This window comes from Bactrocera dorsalis, chromosome 5, assembly GCF_023373825.1.
Source record: "Bactrocera dorsalis isolate Fly_Bdor chromosome 5, ASM2337382v1, whole genome shotgun sequence".
Lineage (NCBI taxonomy): Eukaryota > Metazoa > Arthropoda > Insecta > Diptera > Tephritidae > Bactrocera > Bactrocera dorsalis.
In genome coordinates, this window is record NC_064307.1 from 48,145,327 (window position 1) to 48,165,339 (window position 20,013).

Genomic DNA, 20,013 nt, shown 5'->3' on the forward strand with positions numbered 1-20,013 from the left:
GTTTAGATGAAATCCGCAATTGGAAAGCGACAGAGTTTAGGCAGTTTTTATTGTATATAGGCATATTTGTCCTAAAAGATTGTATTAGTAGTGACCATTACTACCATTTTTTATTATTGCACGCAGGAATAAGGCTGTTATCATGTGAAAAATCATATAGTACTGAAGCTGACGTTGCCCAACAAATATTACAAGAATTCGTTGATTTGTTTGGGAATATATACGGAGACCATTTAGTTAGTTATAACGTGCATGGTTTACTGCATTTAACTGACTACACTAAGCAATTCGGTCCTCTGGATCAGTTTTCAGCCTATAAGTTTGAAAACCATATACAATATTTAAAAAAACTTAGAAATAAACCGAATAAAATCCTTCAGCAATTGCATTTAAGACTTGATAAAAGAACTAATACAAACATTGAACCCAACAAAACTTTAAAAATTAATTTATTTAATATAGAATTTAAAAAAGAAAAAGATTCTTATTGTTTTAATGAAAAATTAGGGTCCATAAAAGTAATAACTAAGTATGTCAGACGAATTTGGTTGCGTTATGGTATCTGCACATTGTTTTTTAGATGTTGAAAATTATTTTAAAGAACCTTTAGAATCGTCATCGGGTTTAGGTATTTCAGTAGCGAAGAAATTAGATAAAAAGGTATTTAAAATCAAAAAAGACGACATAGTTTACAAATATTTCTCTATTCCACATGAGGGAAAGTTTCTCCTTATACCCATTCTACATCATTTATTTTCAAATTAGGATTTTTAAGTATTTATGTACATATATTTTTCTCGGCTCATTTTATTACATTTTCTTAAATTTTTAGAAAAGAACTTTGATACTGCCAATTTTTATTTCTCAATTAGATGGAAAATATATTTGACGAAATTGACTTGGAGGATTATCCAACAACGTCTTCAACTCCCGCAAAAGGTATGTAAATAAATGTAAACTTACAAAATTTCGTTTCAATATATTGTTACGTTTTTGTTATTGTAGACCAATTACCATCAAAGCGTAAAAAGTTTAACACGTCTGGTTGCTACAATACAGAGGTCAGCATTTCAAAACGACCTGTGGAAGGAAACGGTAATCTAACATCCATATAATTTATTTCTTTAAATTTGTTTAATTTATTATGTTTCCAACCTTTTTCCAGAGGTTATTGACATTTTAACCTCTATTTCCAAACAGCTTGACGATTTGACGACGAGGGTATGCGATTTGGAAACTAAAATCGATAAGCATTTAAAAGAAAATGTAAGTGAACAGTTTTTATATGCATACATTATTATTTTTCTCTACATGTCTCTTTGTTTCTTTTTCAGATTATTCATAAAAGTGAAGAAATGGCGCAGCAAAAAACGGTTCGTGAATGCAAGGTCCTCATCCGCAAAATTCATCAATCGGTATGCCGAATGACTGGTGAAGATGTCGACAACGTTCAAACCGAAATTGCTTCCACCCTACCATTAAATACGCTTGCTGCAGCTTTGGAAATGGACGAAAAATTGAAATGCGACGAATTTGCTGCTACAACGGTAAGTAATATATAAACTTTTTTCAATAAACAATTCAGTTTTTACATACTATTTTTATTTACAGAAACAATTCGTTTTGAGGATAAAAGGTACTTCAGATAGTGTACATGATGTGTTGCGAAGTCTGTACACTGATGAACTTCTTTATTTATGTAACTGGGACGGTAGGGGTGGGAAGCAACCTCTCTCCAAATTCCTGCTGGTTTCCAATATTTTATACGGTAAATTCTGTTTTTTATTTAATTTTACTTACAATTATTTGTTTTAATTTGTAATTTTCATTATGTTTTTTTATAGATTCATTCATAACGTATGGATTGGCAATGTTCGAAAAACAAGTTAGAAAAGCCATTGAAATGAGCCACCATAGGCACAAACAAAGAATTTACAGGAAGAGGAAGACTGAGGAGTGAACCCTTTAAATATTTAATAAAAAGTTATGTACATATATGTATTTATGATATTATTAAAAATAATAATAATAATTATTATTATTATTATTATAAATTGAAGAGGTAATTAATTACAATTACAATTAATATATATGTATATAGCACTAGCGGTTAAGCCATCAGTTTAATATAAAAAAAAAATATATATATTTTAATAAAAATATTTAAATATTTTAATACATACTAGATTTTAAGAAAGCATTGCAAAGCAGGAATTGAATTAATAATGAAATATTTATTTTAATTTAAACTTTAATGTAATTTTTGTTAAAAATAATTTGAAAAAAAAAAATTAAAAATTAAAAAAATAAAAAAAAAAAATAAAAAATCTTTTATTTTGAGATTCGAACTCGAGTCTCACGGAATACCAAGCCGTGCGTTTAACCACTAGGCTAGTATAGCATGCAGCGTCGCGCTTTCCTGGAACCAGTTTTCCCCGTTTGCCTTAAATTTAACTAAAGTGTGAGTAGCGAGGATATAGTTTTATTGTAGCAGAAAATATGTAAGCGAGAAGGTGATAAAAGATCACATGTATACAAAAGTTTTGGGAGCTTTTTTGATTCGCCCTTAAGAACGTGATAGGAAAGTGTGACAATTAAACCGGCACGCGTTACCGGCATGTCACTAGGTAACATGACCGGCACTGTTCTAACTGGGTATATTTATGTATGTATGTATATGTAGTTATATTCGTATCAATAAAATTATACTTACCTTATAATTTTATTGATACGAATATAACTACATATACATACATATGTATAAGTATGTGTACATAAATCATGCCACAGAAAAAGGAAAATGCTTTGGAATCTAAAATAAACATTTTTCACTGAGATGTTCGGTCGAAAGACTCAGCACCTTATGTACATACATATGTAATAGAGCTCCCACTCCCGGGCTCCCGAAATCACGGGATCCCGGACTTAAAACTCCTCCCGGGATTTAAAATTAATTTCCCGGGATATTCGGGATTTTTGTCCTTTTTTTTAAACACTGTTAATTATTATTTTTTCATAAACAAAGTTGTATTTACAATAGATGAACATTGCCAAAAAACAATTAGTAAGAATTTAGTACTTTACAACACTGTTTGATCAAAGTTACAGCACTGGTTTGATCAGCTGTTAATTGGCAAGCTGTAGCATGTGCCAAGCATACGATCAACCGCACTGCATTTTACAAACTAACACTTGTGGTAATTGTATAAATTGTAAAAATGGAATGTAAGTACTAAATATTTTAATTATAAATGTTGAAATAACAATTTTTCATTCACTTAGCATCATTTATAAAGCACACAAAAAAAGGAGACGACAAATCGTCAACATGGTTTTATTTTCTAATATAAACAAGGAAGAGGAAAAATGTAATGCAGTCCTCAAAACAAAGGGTGATTCAACAAAAGGATTACATTGAAAGGTAAAAATTATAAATCCGCAATGAAAATAAGATTGTAGAGAAATTGATAATTTTAGGTTCATGGCATAAAGTTGTGCCGCGAAGCAACTCTTACAATTGCTGTTACTTCACATTTTTCACCAAAAAATGAAGAAAATATTCACGCTATTATGGCCAGTTTTGGTAGCTGTGGATGGATTAGCATTTTCAACCATTGCGCACAATCAGAAAATATGTAATGGAATCTTTTGAAGAATGTCGCGAAAGAGCGAAGAAAGAATTAATCGATTTGAAAGTGAACAAGTAAGGAAGGGCTAAGTTCGGGTGTCACCGAACATTTTATACTCTCGCATGAGAAAGTGATAATCGAGATTTCATTATCCGTCATTTACATATTTTTCTATTTTGGTTCCTAATGTATATATTGTACTATACAGAGAAGGCATCAGATAGAATTCAAAATAGCGTTATATTGGAAGAAGGCGTGTTTGTGAACCGATTTCCTCCATATTTCGTACATGTCATCAGGGTGTTAAAAAAGTATTATATACCGAATTTCATTGAAATCGGTGGAGTAGTTCCTGAGATACGGTTTTTGGTCCATAAGTGGGCGACGCCACGCCCATTTTCAATTTTTAAAAGAAGCCTGAGTGCAGCTTCTTTTTGCCATTTCTTCGGTAAAATTTAGTGTTTCTAAGGTTTTTTGTTAGTCGGTTAACGCACTTTTAGTGACTTTCAACATAACCTTTGTATGGGAGGTGGGCGTGGTTATCGTTAACCGACTAACAAAAAACTCCAGAAACACTAAATTTTACGGAAGAAATGGCAGAAGGAAGCTACACTCAGGCTTTTTTTTTAAATCGAAAATGGGCCCTGATATCGAACACGAAGAACTCAGTGCCTAACCTAACCTAATTTTTCACCGGAAAATACCGGTAAATCTCTCAGAATTGAATTCTAATTAATTTTACAGCAAAATAAAAAAATATGTAAATGACGGATAATGAAATCTCGATTATCACTTTATCATGCGAGAGTATAAAATGTTCGGTGACACCCGAACTTAGCCCTTCCTTACTTGTTTAAATATGGAAATCTAATTTTTATGGTATTTTTAGTTAGCTGATAATGAAGAACGTGGAGAACTTACAGACGAATTTGATATCAAAAAAATTATAGACAAAATTCGGAGCGTTGTACGGTCATTTCGAAAATCTCCCAAAAAGAATGAAATTTTACAAAAATATGTGAAAATGGAGTTCAACAAAGAGTTGCAGCTCATCCTAGATTGTCAGACTCGGTGGAACAGTTTACTAAAAATGATCGAACGGTTTCATATGCTGGAGTCTTGCTTGAAAAAAGCGATGGTCGACCTTAAGGCAGATTGCTTGGAAGATTTTGAATTTAATATTATTAAAAGCATTATTAAAGTTTTAAAGCCGGTTTTTAATTTAATTCATGTAACTAATTCGAAATAAAAAGTGAAATATATATTTGTTTCAATTTATAAGAAATAATAATTATTATTAAATAATAACTTTTTTATTATAAAGAACCCAAGAACATGGGCATACTTAATTGAATCTATGTAACTGATTGGAAATAAAAAATTAATTTAATTTTTTTAAATTTATAAGCAATAATTAACAATTTTAAGTTTCTCCCGTTTTTCCCGGGAATCCCGGGAAATGAAATTTCGATATCCCGGAATCTCGGGAATTCGAAAACATTCCGGGAGTGGGAGCTCTAATATGTAAGTATGTCTGGTGCACGGTAAGAGAGCGTTTGTGCGATAATAGAATGTGCATCTGTGTGCCGATCGTGTGTGTGTGACTTGCTCTCCAAGTGGATAGCACTCTGTGGTTTTCTGCCTTGCGCCAAATCCTGAACTTTCTAGAAATAAATACACGATATTGCCAGATACTCTAGAAATATTTACATAGATATATTCATATTTCAATATTGCCATATTGATATACAATATTAAATTATTGAGGAATCTACGAGGTTTCGTAAGAATGCTGTCGTGCTATTCAACTCAATGAAACACCGCATTAATCGTTTATTAAAATAAACTGTAAAGTGTGCGAACAAATAATGTCTGCCACTCAGAGAGATTCGTCCAGATATTTCCTTTAAGTTCTTTTGATTAAAACTATAGTCTAGCTCAACAAACTCGGATACTTTTAAAGATAAATGATTTGGCTTTGCTTTAAAGGTTTAAAATTAAAGCTTTCAATGGCAACTATGAATATCAACTGAAAGCTTTTGTCGCATAAAATCAAGCTTTCAGTTGAAGAGCTTGTGATTAAGTTTTGATATTGCCTTGATTTTTATATCACATCAGCTCTACTATAAAAAGCGCTTTTGAGCGCATTTTTAGCTTTTAAGTCATATTGAAAGCTACATACTGATATTTGGAGCTTTCAATTCACAATTTTGCCACTCAAAAGTTAATAGACGCTGCAAAGGTAACATGGCTTAAAATAAAATTAAAGTCAGAGTTAAATGGGCAGACCTCAGCTTGCTACCAAGTTAAATGTTGATTAGAATACCCCTGCATGTATTTTATAAAGAAAACAGGTTTGTAATATAGTGGCTTTCACAGTTTCCTTCGCTTTTCCTTTTCGTAGGGTTACTTTTTGATATTTACTCGACTTTAAATGGCGTTCCAAATAAGTCTTTCACAAAGAGTGCAGCGCTGAAGTTCATGAAAATATGGAATAAAGTTATTGAAGTAACGGTGAACTTATATTTTATGGGAATTATGTTGCCAAAAAAGATATTACCGTCTGTCACAAAGAACCGGAAGCATTTATAAGCGTGTTTCTGTACAAAACTAGAACCATAATTTGAAATGTAGGACGTTTCTAGCCAAAATTTGAAAAGAAAAGCAGGTGAAATGCATTCTTTTAATGCAAACGTAAGATCAGAGAATTGAGAAAATATATTAAAATTCTCTACCGTTAATGGAAATCGATCGCGCTGCGTTGAAAGTGTATAACAGTGGCAAACGCTGGCCCGCACAGCTCAGTCCGCTCGCGATTACAGGCAATCAAAGAGCGGCAGCTAGTCAGTGTTCGCTGGTGCCAGCTGTGGATAAATGTAAATAAGCATGTGCCTACGCGCCACAACAACGGTGAAAACGCCAACAACAGCAAAGAAACAGCTGATGCGTTCGGCATTAAATATTTTTACCTTGTGCAGTGTTTTCGTCAGTGTTGTTGCCAGAGAAGCGGTGAAACCACCTGATGACGTCGCTACTGAACTGAAGCGTGTTGGAACAGGTGTCATAGCGTCGGAGAATACGTCGGTACACAACGGTATGTCTTAAAGTGATCAATTTTATAGATTTTATTCTTCTAGACTTCTAAATGTATATAGAAATCAGCACTAAAGCACAATGCTTTCCAGTTAATCACAAAAAAAATTAGAAGAATTTGACACTTGATTTTGCCTTTTGAGACATTTTTAATAAATAACCGTCTCTAAGCGTAACCATAGTTCGTATGCGATATCTTCCAGCATTCTTCGGTAACTGAGCAGGTTTAGTCTGAAAAAGCTTGATAATGATTTTGTTTTTAAGGTACACCCTAATGCGAAGCTTCTTACAATGATAAATCGGTATTAGTTGAATGTGAAAGCACAATTTTCGATTGTTTACGTGACTTTCGTTCCTGGCCCTAAAAACATAAGAAATGCAAAGCATTAATGACTAATTCGAACGAAGTATAAAAATAAAATCGAAAGAAAACGTGTCTAGCCATTTGGATATCTTAACACCTTTACAAAAGTGAATGCATCTCTAATTCGCGATAAACATGCTCATTAGCAAAGGTGGTTTTGCTAATAAGCGAAGATTTCCACAATGATGCTTTCGATGGCTCTCAATGTTTCACTTAAAATGAAGTGGGAGTGGAGGGAAAAATTTAGAAATTTCAGCAAATTTTTCTACCTTCTAAATGGTGCTTAAGACTTACAGAATGGACCTAATGCTTGAGCATAAATGCGCTTCAGGCGCTTTTGTGAAGTTTCATTCCAAATAAATTTAAATATATTGTATATCTTAGGTTATCATATGTATACATCTTAGGCTAAATAAATATATTTGTATGGTTGGTTGTTGAGTGATGAGCGCATGCGTGTTGCATACATTCAAACATCCATATCTTACATAAGTGCATTGTAAGTGTTTTTGTAAAAGATAATATTACATATTTCTGATGTTATATTATTTAAGATCCTTACATTCGGCGATCCAAGCACAGATATATTTTTCAATAGACTCTATTGACAGATCATGCGGGGGTTGGGCCAAGCTGTTATATTATTTTTGTTCAACATTGTTTGGCACTTTATCATGGAAAGACTTACGCCTGAACAACGTTTACAAATCATTTAGCTTTATTACGAAAATTCTCGTTCTGTAAAGAATATGTTTCGCCCACTTTGATCAACTTATGGTCAATCATAATCGGGCCACTGAACGTACTATCCGCAACATCATCATCCATCTTGAGATCAAACATTCATTATTGGGTAATATTCGACCGAATAGACCTCGTCCAGCACTCAGAGAAAAAAAAATAAAAAGAAAATATAGCAGCTATAGCTGAGAATGTACGCGAAGACCGTGGAGAATCGATTAGGTGCTGTTTGCAGTGACTCGAACTCGATATCTTAATTTGAAAATGTACAAAATATGGTTTGTGCAAGAACAAGAGAACAAGAAGATCCGCCGATTTCGAGCCAAATTTATTTTAGCGCTGAGACCCATTTCTGGCTCAATTCGTATATAAATAAGCAAAATTGTATCAATCAAAGGATTTATTGTGAGAACACTTCGGTGAGCAGATAATTTTACGTTTTGGGCTGGTCGATTGGCCTCCAGGATCGTATGATGGAGCGATATCAGTTAGTCTTTTTCCTGTGAGTATATGTAAAGCCTAAAGTCTATACTGCGATTCAGATCTTGGAGCAAAACATCACGCCTGACTCGAATGAGACATTGTAAATTGGACTCAACGGATGGACCAGCTGAGACGTACCCGCGGCCTTCACTTGAAAGAGATAATCTTCTTCTTTCAAATTATAATAAACATTCCCCATTAAATTTTAATTTTTTGTGGTTTTAATTTAAAATAAAATGATAACCTCGATATGTAAAACAGTTTAGAATAATAGAAAAACTAAATATATTTATGAATTCCGATTAACTGGGCCTTTGTTAAAAAGGCATTTGTTCATTTTTGAACAGGTAGTACATATACTGTCTCTGTCACATCAGAGGGATGACGTGATTTTGACACCTCGTGGCGGCCATGCTTGTTTACGGGGCCGGGTAAAATGTTGTCAATGTGTTCAGTAAAATTTGATTTCATCTTATTTACTTTGACACAAGGGTTGAAAACTGTTCAAGATTATTACTCAAATTCATGTTGGACGAAAAATCCAATCTTGGCGATTCGCTAATTTCGAGAAATGGACCAGTCATATGGTAATGAGTTTTTGTGCCTCTAGAGGTTCGTCATCATTTGTCCTTACAAGCCAAACACTGCCTGTGGAATGATTGAACTTTTGTTTAAGCTTAGCTCAAATAATGTTCTGATTACAAGGAATTAAAGTTCGTATTTATTTCGTTATGCTTTCAGGACTGCCATGCATCATTGATACGCAATATGATTTGCCGAAGCCGAACCTACCGCAACCGCTGTATGTCCGTCCAAACTCAACAGAGTACTGGCTGCCAAATAACGACGGTTTCATCGAGATACCACAAGGCAGCAGCATAGAGTTGATCTGCACCTCACCTTTTGCGAATGCCACCACAAATACTGCGGGTATATCGCGCAGGAAGCGTTCCATCCGCCCGCGCTGCTTACAAGGCACCACATTCACGTTGAACGGCGAGAAATACGAATTTAGGCAATTTCTCTGCACGCAGCCGGTGAAATACACTGTCGAGCGCACAGCGCAGACCTGCGCCAACAATAGCGCGCAGCTGTATCGCGTTGGCTACAACTTGACGAGGTCACATTTTCTGGAAACCATGCAGATTTGTCACGACGACGACGAACTGCGCACGCATTTTGTGCGTTACACGCTTCAGCCGGCCAACCAATACTATCAGCCCGGCGTAAAGCGTTTAAGCTTCTCGAAAGCTAGGCATTTCACACAATACGACATGAATTATTTCTACTCTCAGAAGAATCAACAACAACAGGCTGCACAGTTGTTGGACAGCGAAGCGCATGCGCAAACCTGTTTCGATAAGAAATCGCTCTTTCTATCGCGCGGTCATCTGGCTGCCAAAGCCGATATGATCTATGCCACACAGCAGCGCACCACATACACTTTCTTCAATGCGGCACCACAGTGGCAGTCGTTCAATGGCGGACAATGGGCCACATTGGAGGAGCGCGTGCGCGCCTCTGTCCAAAAGTTGAAACAAACGGTGACCTGCTATACCGGCACTGTGGGCGTAATGCAATTGAGAACCGCCAGCGGAAATATGCTTCGTCCTTACTACTTGTCTTACGATAAGAATAATAACGGCTTGTTGCCGGTACCGGCTCTGTACTTTCGCATCATTGTGTCTGCGGATGGACGCGCTGGCATCGTGTTGCTGGGCACTAACGACCCATTTGCTACAATGCGCGAAATACACGAGGAATATGTGATATGTACGGATGTGCGCGAGCAAGTGCCTTGGCTTAAATGGATGCGCAATAGTGAAGAGACCTTGAAGAGCGGATACTTGTATGCCTGCAGAGTGGATGAGTTCATAAAAGTGGTGCCGATTCTGACGGCGGAGCTCGCTGATGTGTCTGAGTTGTTGGTACAAAGTTAACGGGGGCTTAGGTGCTGAATGTGACGGGCCTATATAAAAGGCCTGTTGCTTGATCCCCTACTACTGTATCTCTTTGACGGATACAATCCTAACAAGAATCAGCTGTTCCATTTTTAGTGATTAACGCTGCAATCAAAATAGTCAAATAGTGCAATTTTTTCTTAGCTTGTAATTTATTAAAATAAATTCTGTGCGTGTGAATCCGTAAATAATAAATTTTTATTTTGTACAAGCAGAAGTTCATATTTACAAAAATATTAAAAGTAGGATCATATATTCCCATTCTTCTCAAAGTAAGTGAAACTAGTTCTTTCCAGGATATACTATATATCTACATAAAGACTGTCAGGTTAAAGCCGACTCAGATTTTCAAGCTGTCATGAACTTTCGACTCCTTTTCCTTAAAATGTTATGGAATATTTTCTGCTGTTACAACGACAACAACAAGATATCACTCCATTTCTTTCAACATTCAACTCTAGCATTGCAAGCCACTGATTGCAGTTAAAGCCGTTGACAGCTAACTATTTATTTTCCAATAACTTATTTATACTATTTTTTACTCATTTTGTTGAAATTTACGTTTAAATTAAACTCTAATAGTAAATATTTTAATTAAAAAGCCTTTATTTTTTAAAGATTTTAACAAAAATGTGTAGAATCAGGGCTTTTGAGTGCGACAGCTAATTAGAAACGAAAATATTTTATAAACAAAAAATACTGTTGTAAAAAAATTGCTTACCTTCAATTAGTATTTCGTATTTCACTTTGATGCTGATTCACATCGATTGCGAATTGACTTGCCATGCCGTCCTAATTTCATCAAAAATGACATCCATATTTGGGGTATTTTATGTACCTACAGCTTTTTTGACAGCAACAGAGATGTGTTCTCTTCAGGCCACTCCAAAAAATTCATGGAATTTTTAACAAGATACTTTAATGTCAACTTTCGCGTATGCTTTAGATAGTTATTTTGTTGGAATTTACATATAGCAGGCAAATTCTTCATTCAAAATGGAATTTTTTAAAATGTCAACATATTTCTTCTTTTTTTTAGATTACAGCAATCGTATGGAGCGGTCCTACAACATTCCTGGGAAAAAATTCCCACGCCATAATTGATCCTGCACCATTCTTCAGTACGCGTGAAACATAGCGAGGATCAAATTACAAACATACCTTCGACCATCAGGATATATGCTATTAATTTAGGTTACATCGCTCCAAACAACATACTGCCATTGATTTATTGTCCAAGATCAATAATAGTTGGCAAAGTCTACGCGTCATTTCTTCGAATTTTAGTCAGAAGTGGTTTCCTGCGTGCTGTCCTACCGTGAAGTCCAAATTCCGGGCCGGGAAATTGTTTTCTTGGATATTTGGACATTATAATCGTCTTGAGTTTTATGTAGAGTGTCAGTGGAACTCTTTTTTGAGCCTTTTCGGGCGATGGTAGTAGTTCAGCGATCTTTTTCTGTTGCACTTCTTCGGGTTTTTTCTTTGCGTGTAACGTTGGGAATAGTTTTAAAATTATGTATATACTTGAGGGCATTGAAAGCAATTTTTTTGACCTGATTCAAAATTTCTTTGTACATCTTTCCAGACTAACGAAAGTCAAAAATGTGGCTGCGAGGGGTAGGTGTACAGCTGCAACCTTTTCTAATAAAAAAACTTGAATAATACATTTTAAACCACAACTTTGAAACACACGCTTACTATAAATCAGTAATATCATTAATAAAAATTGGCACCAGAAGGAGTTCTTTAAACAACTAGCACTTAATTTACCTTCTATATCGTTACGTATTTACTTTTTGGTAAAAAAATAAAAGAATTTCAACTGCACAGTACTAAACTGAGCGAATTTAGTAGTAAATAGGGCAATGCAAACAATACAAGACTTTTAAGAATATAAATAACGGTATACAAAAACATTTAATCATTATACTCATCAGCCACCTACAATAAAGGGAGCGTTTCTAATTAGGTGTCAACGGCTGTATAATCGCTGACGATCAAAACCTTAGTAAACCTACTGCAAAACTCTCTCACTGCTAAGTAAGATCACATCGTCAATAGCTCGATCAAACTCATGATCACATTGAGGAATGCATTGGGCATACATGGATCCCGAGATAAAGAGATGTACAACTCCTCTCTCAGTGGAAGTGAGAGAATAATTACTAAACGTCAAAACCACCTAAACTTTGGCAGCTAATCGAGTTCAGGAGGTTTTGACGTTTAGCAATTGGAAACGAGCGATGGCCAGATTTCAATCTTACCAAAGAAATATGTAAACGCGGTGATTTGTTGCACTTACAAAATATGTAAAACAATGAAAATTAAATGAATTTATGAAATTTAAATGTATTTGATGAAACGTTGTGTAATGTCAAGCATCATAGTATTATTTTCAGTGGAAAATTATTAAAATTATTTATTGATTAAAAACTCAAAAGCTTAAAATCTTTTATGGGTATTGAAAGGTCAAACGTCAGATGTTTTAACTTGCCATAAAAAGATTTAAATAAATTCTCTATGTATTAAATAACCACTATATAATAATTTTTATTCTTACTAAATGTGGGTGTTTTAATTTATATGCCCAAAAATTGTTATTTTGTCCAATCTGGCCATAATGGAAAATGTTATAAAAAACGCTAATTTTGAAGCGCTCTAACACTGGTATAAGTTGGACATCCCTTTATTCCTGCATGAATCCATTGATACCAGCGATTAGATCGAATCTCTTTTGGATTTTTGGGAATAGCAATAGGCCCACAACGGAGTTGTCAATAATGAAACGGAGTTAATAATGAGTCCTTCTACAGCATAATTCCTGTTGTCTTCTTAATTTTCTCTCTAATTTTAGTTAATAATTGCTCAAGTCCTCTTTCTCTTTTCTACTACACTGTCAAGAGTATTGAAGTTATGATATTTTGCTCCAAAGCCTGAATCAAAGAAAAACTGACTAAATTGACTGATGTGATGTGGGGGAAACAGCGTCTTCTTGTTGAAATCAAATATCGCCGATCAGGTTCCTTTTCATACCAAATGGGGCAATTTTGCTCGTTTATACACCCAATGAGTAAGAAATGGGCCTCATCGCGGATTAAAATTTCGGATTTTCTTGGAACTCTTCAATAGCTCATAGACCGAAGCGATGTCGTTTGGGGAGTTCGAGCGGCTTCAATTATTGCACAAGCTATATTTTGTACGCTTTTAACTCAGTAAGAGTTGCTGCGAACGGCACCGAATCGGCACTCCACGATCTACGTGTGCAGTCTCAGCTACAGCTGCTTTCTTTTCTTCTCTGAGTGCTGCACATGGTCTATTCGGTCGAATATTATCCAATAATGAATTTTGCGTCTCAAGAAGAGTAATTGTGTTGTGAATAGTACGTCCAGTATGCCGATTATATTCACCATTAGTAGAACGAAGCGCGCGAAACACATTCTTTACAGAACGTGAATTTTCATAATGAAGTTAACGATTTGTAAACGTTATTTAGATGTAAGTCTTTCCATGAATCGCCGCACAATACTGAAATATTGAAAAAAATAACATAAGAATGCAAACAAAAGGCTTTTGAAAAAAGAATCTCTACTTAGATCGCCTGGTATTTGTAACCAAGAGCATGGAAGTTTCTTCAACTTGAGATAATCTTCTCTCCAGTGAACTTTCGAATGATTGTTGTATTAAATCAAAAGAAAGACCGAAGAACATAAGCCCCTTAAAAGAAAATTCCACATAAATGAGCCGAAGAAAACTTCGACAAAGAATTGCGAATAAAAGGCTAATTTGCACATACTAGTTGGGCCAGCTTAATAACGATATAGAAGTACAACACACAAATTTCGCCTAATCCAAACAACAAAAGTAGCCGAAAGCTTATAAAAGATGCGAAAAAAGCGTTAACAAGGAAAAAATGAACAATGGCAAAGCTACATGAAGAGAGAGAAAGGCGTACATTCCGTAGAAATTGACTAAGCGATTTATGAACTGGACAAGGATGGAATATATGTAAGTACCTTTTGATTTTTGTGGACATGGGCAAACAAGCTTATAATCTAAGATGCGCAGAAAATATGGCGTACTCGACGAAACAGCAGCCTCTACAAAACTCAAGGGGACAGGATTGCCAATACAAAGTTAAAATGGACATAAAATGCATACTTGTAGCTTTGCAAAAAGTTAAAAATAGTAAAAAGAAATCCTTTATTATGCTCATGCAACACTTTGTTACAGAGCATAAGTAAGAACTATATTAAGATATACACGTAGAACCGTCATTTGGCGCAGGGGATCGTAGTAACAAGGGGCACTTGTGGCTAAATAATATAGCTAAATAGCATTTCTTTGTGACTCTGCGAAAATAGGCGAAATCGGACTAAAAGCACGTCAAAAAGCAACTAATGTAACGAGAGAAAACTTTGGATGAATTGTGCCTTTGAAGTATGGCACCGTATGACTAAGTATCCAATTTAATCGGCCAACGTGCTTATTATGTCATTGGAAAACAGTTTGCGTTTTTTACACGTACTCTTTTTGTGCTTTAAATGGATAAAAATTAGAGAGAATTTGACCCAGCCCCTTTATATCTAATAAACCTTTTCCATCTGAAGGTAATTCCCTGGCTTTGATCCTTGCAAGTTGTAAGGGTGTGAAATATTCAGTTATTTCCGAACTTAGCCCTCCTTTACGTGTTTTTAATATAATTTTATCAATTTTGACAAAAAAAAAAAAAACTGGAACGGTCGCAACATGTTCGATCTGGCTGGTGGCTTTTCTATCCAGGCAGGTAGCTTGATGAATTTTTCTGCGCTGGAATCTAGTATTACAGATAACCATATTTCGGGCCCCGGCGAAGTCGATCAGCATCAACCGATTTGGAGATGTTTCCTTGTCCGAATTTCCCGACTGTTGCGCGAAAGATACCTTCCTTGCCCACCCTGACGTCAAAGCCGCCAAGCACCATATCGTAGCGGGGCAACTCTAATAGCACATAGAAGACATCTTTGGTCACATCGTCCTTCGCTTCCATCGGATTGTGGGCGCAAATCAGCGATATGTTGAAGAGCCTCGCTTTGATGGGTATTGTGGCAAGACGTTCATCCAACGGGGGCGGGGGATGATAATACTAGGCGACGGAGTCTCTCTCCCACCACGAATCCCATCCCGAACCCGCGCTTCTTTATATGGCCAGTATAAAAAATGCCACAAGGGCCTACTCGTTTGTCATGATCGTCATCAAAAAGGGGGTCTCTTATTCGAGGCTGCCGACTGTTTCGCCTTCTCACTGTAGCTCGCCTTCAAACGGATGTTCTTTGGCTACCCAGAGGATACTTGGTCAAAGACCGGAAGACGAGAGCTGCTTGAGCCATTTCTTAAAGAATGTTTTTTAGCCACTTCCAAGTAAATGGCAATCAGTGAAATTCCCTCACTTGCGTGAACTTCTACACATGACTCCATCCTAGCAACTTGCTACGAAGAGTATAATATTTTTGATCATCTAACGGTTGTATGGAATACCCAAAACCAATTGAGACATTTAAAATATAAATTTTAAAAATGAAAATAACAACAAGAAATAAATTGCGAATATATTTTTGGCATGAAAAACTCCAACTCTCGAACACCTTTCACATGGTGATACAATTTTTGAAAACAGGGTGTGCCCACGTTCCCTGAGAGATATAAACTTAACTTTGTGGAAACATTGCCTTCTGTCATTTCCTGAGATTTTTAAAAAGAAGTAATATCGAATACTAACCCGCCCACCCTAATACTATATGAAAGGTCCAAACAAATGGCAAAACTTTACAGAAAAAATGCCACGGAAGGGCTGCATGTGAACTGGGATCGATTCGTTACATCCGTACATGGATGGGTAAACATTCGAAAGCAAATTACGTGATAATCGTATACGGTGACTGGCATTATGACATACGAAAGTAAATGGATCGTGATTTGGCACTTTCGAATGCAGCGACGGTATAAAAACAAATTATGAAACCTTATTAAGACAAATTTTCGTTGTAAATTTTTAAAAAGATTTTGTCTAACTAAAGAGGCCTTTGAATATGTCCTACATAACATAGTTTAACGCAATCATACGCCTGAGCAGAGCCTCCAGTGCTACACTTAGCAGCCACACTCTCACTTTTGGCTAGCGGTGGATAGCAGCACATATTTCAAACATGGGCGCGCAGGAACGTATCGAAGATGAGTTAGATCGATATTTTATAGAAAGAGTACAATTTGATAATGACTTTGACGCATTCAATGGTGGAAGCAACATAAAACTAACTTTCCACGCATATCAAAACTTGCACGTAAAATATTAACTATACCTGAAAGTAGTGCGGCGTCTGAACGTGTATTTTCCTTGGCAGGCAATTTAATAACTAATAAAAGAAATCGACTTGCACCTAAAACCGTAGATAATATAATATTCCTGAATTCTATATTAAAGACTAACTAATATGACAATAAGACCTTAGAAACTTAAAAAACAAAAATATACAATGATATTGAAAAGTAATTTTGTGCAATACCTTAATCTTAATAAAGGGTGATTTTTTAAGAGCTTGATAACTTTTTTAAAAAAAAAAACGCATAAAATTTGCAAAATCTCATCGGTTCTTTATTTGAAACGTTAGATTGGTTCATGACATTTACTTTTTGAAGATAATTTCATTTAAATGTTGACCGCGGCTGCGTGTTAGGTGGTCCATTCGGAAAGTCCAATTTTGGGCAACTTTTTCCAGCATTTCGGCCGGAATAGCCCGAATTTCTTCGGAAATGTTGTCTTCCAAAGCTGGAATAGTTGCTGGCTTATTTCTGTAGACTTTAGACTTGACGTAGCCCCACAAAAAATAGTCTAAAGGCGTTAAATCGCATGATCTTGGTGGCCAACTTACGGGTCCATTTCTTGAGATGAATTGTTGTCCGAAGTTTTCCCTCAAAATGGCCATAGAATCGCGAGCTGTGTGGCATGTAGCGCCATCTTGTTGAAACCACATGTCAACCAAGTTCAGTTCTTCCATTTTTGGCAACAAAAAGTTTGTTAGCATCGAACGATAGCGATCGCCATTCACCGTAACGTTGCGTCCAACAGCATCTTTGAAAAAATACGGTCCAATGATTCCACCAGCGTACAAACCACACCAAACAGTGCATTTTTCGGGATGCATGGGCAGTTCTTGAACGGCTTCTGGTTGCTCTTCACCCCAAATGCGGCAATTTTGCTTATTTACGTAGCCATTCAACCAGAAATGAGCCTCATCGCTGAACAAAATTTGTCGATAAACACATTTCGAACCGAACACTGATTTTGGTAATAAAATTCAATGATTTGCAAGCGTTGCTCGTTAGTAAGTCTATTCATGATGAAATGTCAAAGCATACTGAGCATCTTTCTCTTTGACACCATGTCTGAAATCCCACGTGATCTGTCAAATACTAATGCATGAAAATCCTAACCTCAAAAAAATCACCCGTTATATATTTAGAAGCCATACTTATATATATACTTGTATCTTTGGAGTTGAATCTTATGTATGTACATAAATCTTGAAGTAAATTTTATTTTTATAATTTTTTTTTTTTACCGAAATTAACTGAAGTTTGTTATTTAGTTTTTTGATAATAATTCATGTAATTTTTATACCATTAAACTGGTGTGATTTTTATTTTTAATTTTAATTCCATTGAAAGGAACTGAATTATCATTTTTTAAAATAAAATGTAATATTAGAAGTGATAACATAATAATGTAGGTATGTATGTACATATATGTATATGATTTTTTTTTAATAATAGAGAAAATTAACACAAAATATGAAAATCCAGTTTTTTATTTCATTATATCTAGTCATTATTAGAACCAGTTACAAAATCCTTGTTGTTATACAATAATATAATAGTAACTCCTAATAATTTCGTAATGGATTTCTTAGCCTTTGGTTCATAGCGTTACGGCTCAAGTGGCTTGCGCACAATTGAGCTTCTTCGTATATTCACAAGTGTTTTGTATTCATGAATGTCAGAGAATCCTAAGCAAAGATTCATAAGTATTGTGAGCTCATAAGCAAACACTTGTGAATATATGCTTCATACAAGCTAAGCAGCTCACAAGCCAAAACTCTCTCTCTCGTAATTGTAAGGGAGCAGTATTCACACTTATACTCATTCCGTGAATTTCTTGCTTCATACTCAATTTTTCGCAAGTGGCTCAAAGTTGTGTTTAACTCATTCACTGCAGATCACTGTTATGCTGAATACAATGCTCGCGACACGACTTGGCATCACGACAGTGAACTGAAAACGGCGTTGTGCATCCTACTACATGAACACATACACACAAGACAATACAGCTCTCCATTTTGCATGTACACAATTTCGTTGTGGCCATACTAATACCTTGCACTTCAATGAAATTTTAATATTTTGTTCAAAGTGAAATTTTTTATTCAAAAAATAAGTAAATAGTTAAATTTATTTGTTTTATATTATCAATTGTTATTACAAATGGTAAAATAGAGCTGTAATAGAGCTATTTTATGCTTTTATTTGTAAAATAACGTCAAGTTTGTAAGAGCTGTGAATAATTTTACATTTTACATGTTAGTGGCATCACCACTCTTCCTCGTCATATAGGAGAAAATTGAAGTTAGCGAGAACGACAACCGTCGGCCTACAGTCATGTAGTCGTGCAGCTGTCAAAATAACAGTGTCCATAAGAACGTGTGTATTTTAATATTTGACAGATGTCGTTTGTCGTCTGTCGTCGGTATTGTATTCAGCACTTGAGCCACATATGCAATTCCAACTCAGCGTCGGCGCTCAACACGAGTTATGAGATGAATTCATAAATTCTCTGTTGCATTCATAGCGTGAATTAATTCTTGCAACCCTTTAATACATACATACATGTAGTAAAAAACACTTGTTGTAATAAAAAACACTTTGTTCACTTACAATCACATTTATTGAAACAATCCAAAGTACAATGTAGATGCTTATATACTAATTGGCCACTTAGAACTACCGAACTATCCGGCGCAACAGTTTGGCGACTGATCGTTGCGCACGCCTCTGTGTATCTTACAGAGATAAAGAGATGTTCAACTCCTCTCTCACTGGAAGTGAGAGAGCAATTGCTAAACGTCAAAACCACCTAAACTCGAGCAACTGTCAAAGTTTAGGTGGTTTTGACGTTTATCAATTGGAAGCGAGCGATGGCCAGATTGAAATCTTACCAAAAAATATATAAACGGAGGGATTTGTTGCATCGTTCAAGACCACTTATAAAAAATTTAAAACAATGAAAATTAAGTAAATATGTGATATTTAAAGGTAGTTGATGAAACGTTTTGTAATTTGAAGCATCATAGTATTATTTTTAACGGAAAATGATTAAAAAAATTAAATGAATGACAGCTAACAAGTTTAAGTCTTTTCATTGGGTATTGAAAGGTCAAAATTCAGTTATTCTAATATACTTTAAAAAGATTTAAATAGTTTCTCCATATAATAAATAACCACTACATAGTAATTTTTATTCGTACTAAATGTTGGGTGTTTTAATTTAAAATGCCCAAAAATTCTTATTTTGTTCGATCTGGCCATAATGGAAAATGTTATAAAAAACGCTTATTTTGAGGCGCTCTCACACTGGAATAAGTTTAACAACCCTTTATCCCTGGTATCTTACTTGACTGTCCATACCTTGTCCGTTTTTCCTATTTCGTCCTCT

At 35.3% G+C, this 20,013-nt stretch overlaps 2 protein-coding genes and 2 long non-coding RNA genes across 4 annotated transcripts in view; all 4 read left to right on the forward strand.

Annotated features, from left to right (window-relative positions):
- Positions 1 to 798: 798 nt before the first annotated feature.
- Positions 799 to 2,259, forward strand: LOC125778907 (uncharacterized). Its single transcript, XM_049458530.1, has 6 exons — positions 799 to 939; positions 1,006 to 1,095; positions 1,166 to 1,266; positions 1,335 to 1,547; positions 1,612 to 1,768; positions 1,845 to 2,259. Exons 1-6 carry the CDS (start codon positions 873 to 875, stop codon positions 1,958 to 1,960), a joined length of 744 nt encoding a protein of 247 aa, XP_049314487.1. The 5' UTR covers positions 799 to 872; the 3' UTR covers positions 1,961 to 2,259.
- A 502-nt stretch (positions 2,260 to 2,761) lies between these two features.
- Positions 2,762 to 3,525, forward strand: LOC125778911 (uncharacterized). Its single transcript, XR_007423018.1, has 3 exons — positions 2,762 to 3,225; positions 3,283 to 3,421; positions 3,478 to 3,525. It is a non-coding gene; the product is annotated as an uncharacterized LOC125778911 (long non-coding RNA).
- A 4-nt stretch (positions 3,526 to 3,529) lies between these two features.
- Positions 3,530 to 4,959, forward strand: LOC125778912 (uncharacterized). The gene is made up of 2 exons (XR_007423019.1): positions 3,530 to 3,703; positions 4,519 to 4,959. It is a non-coding gene; the product is annotated as an uncharacterized LOC125778912 (long non-coding RNA).
- A 1,497-nt stretch (positions 4,960 to 6,456) lies between these two features.
- The window catches only part of LOC105223793 (uncharacterized), a 43,126-nt gene continuing 29,569 nt past the window's right edge, over positions 6,457 to 20,013 (forward strand). The window contains 2 exon segments of the mRNA XM_049458499.1: positions 6,457 to 6,723; positions 9,052 to 10,245. Coding sequence (XP_049314456.1) covers positions 6,516 to 6,723; positions 9,052 to 10,245 — 1,402 coding nt within the window. The 5' untranslated portion in view covers positions 6,457 to 6,515.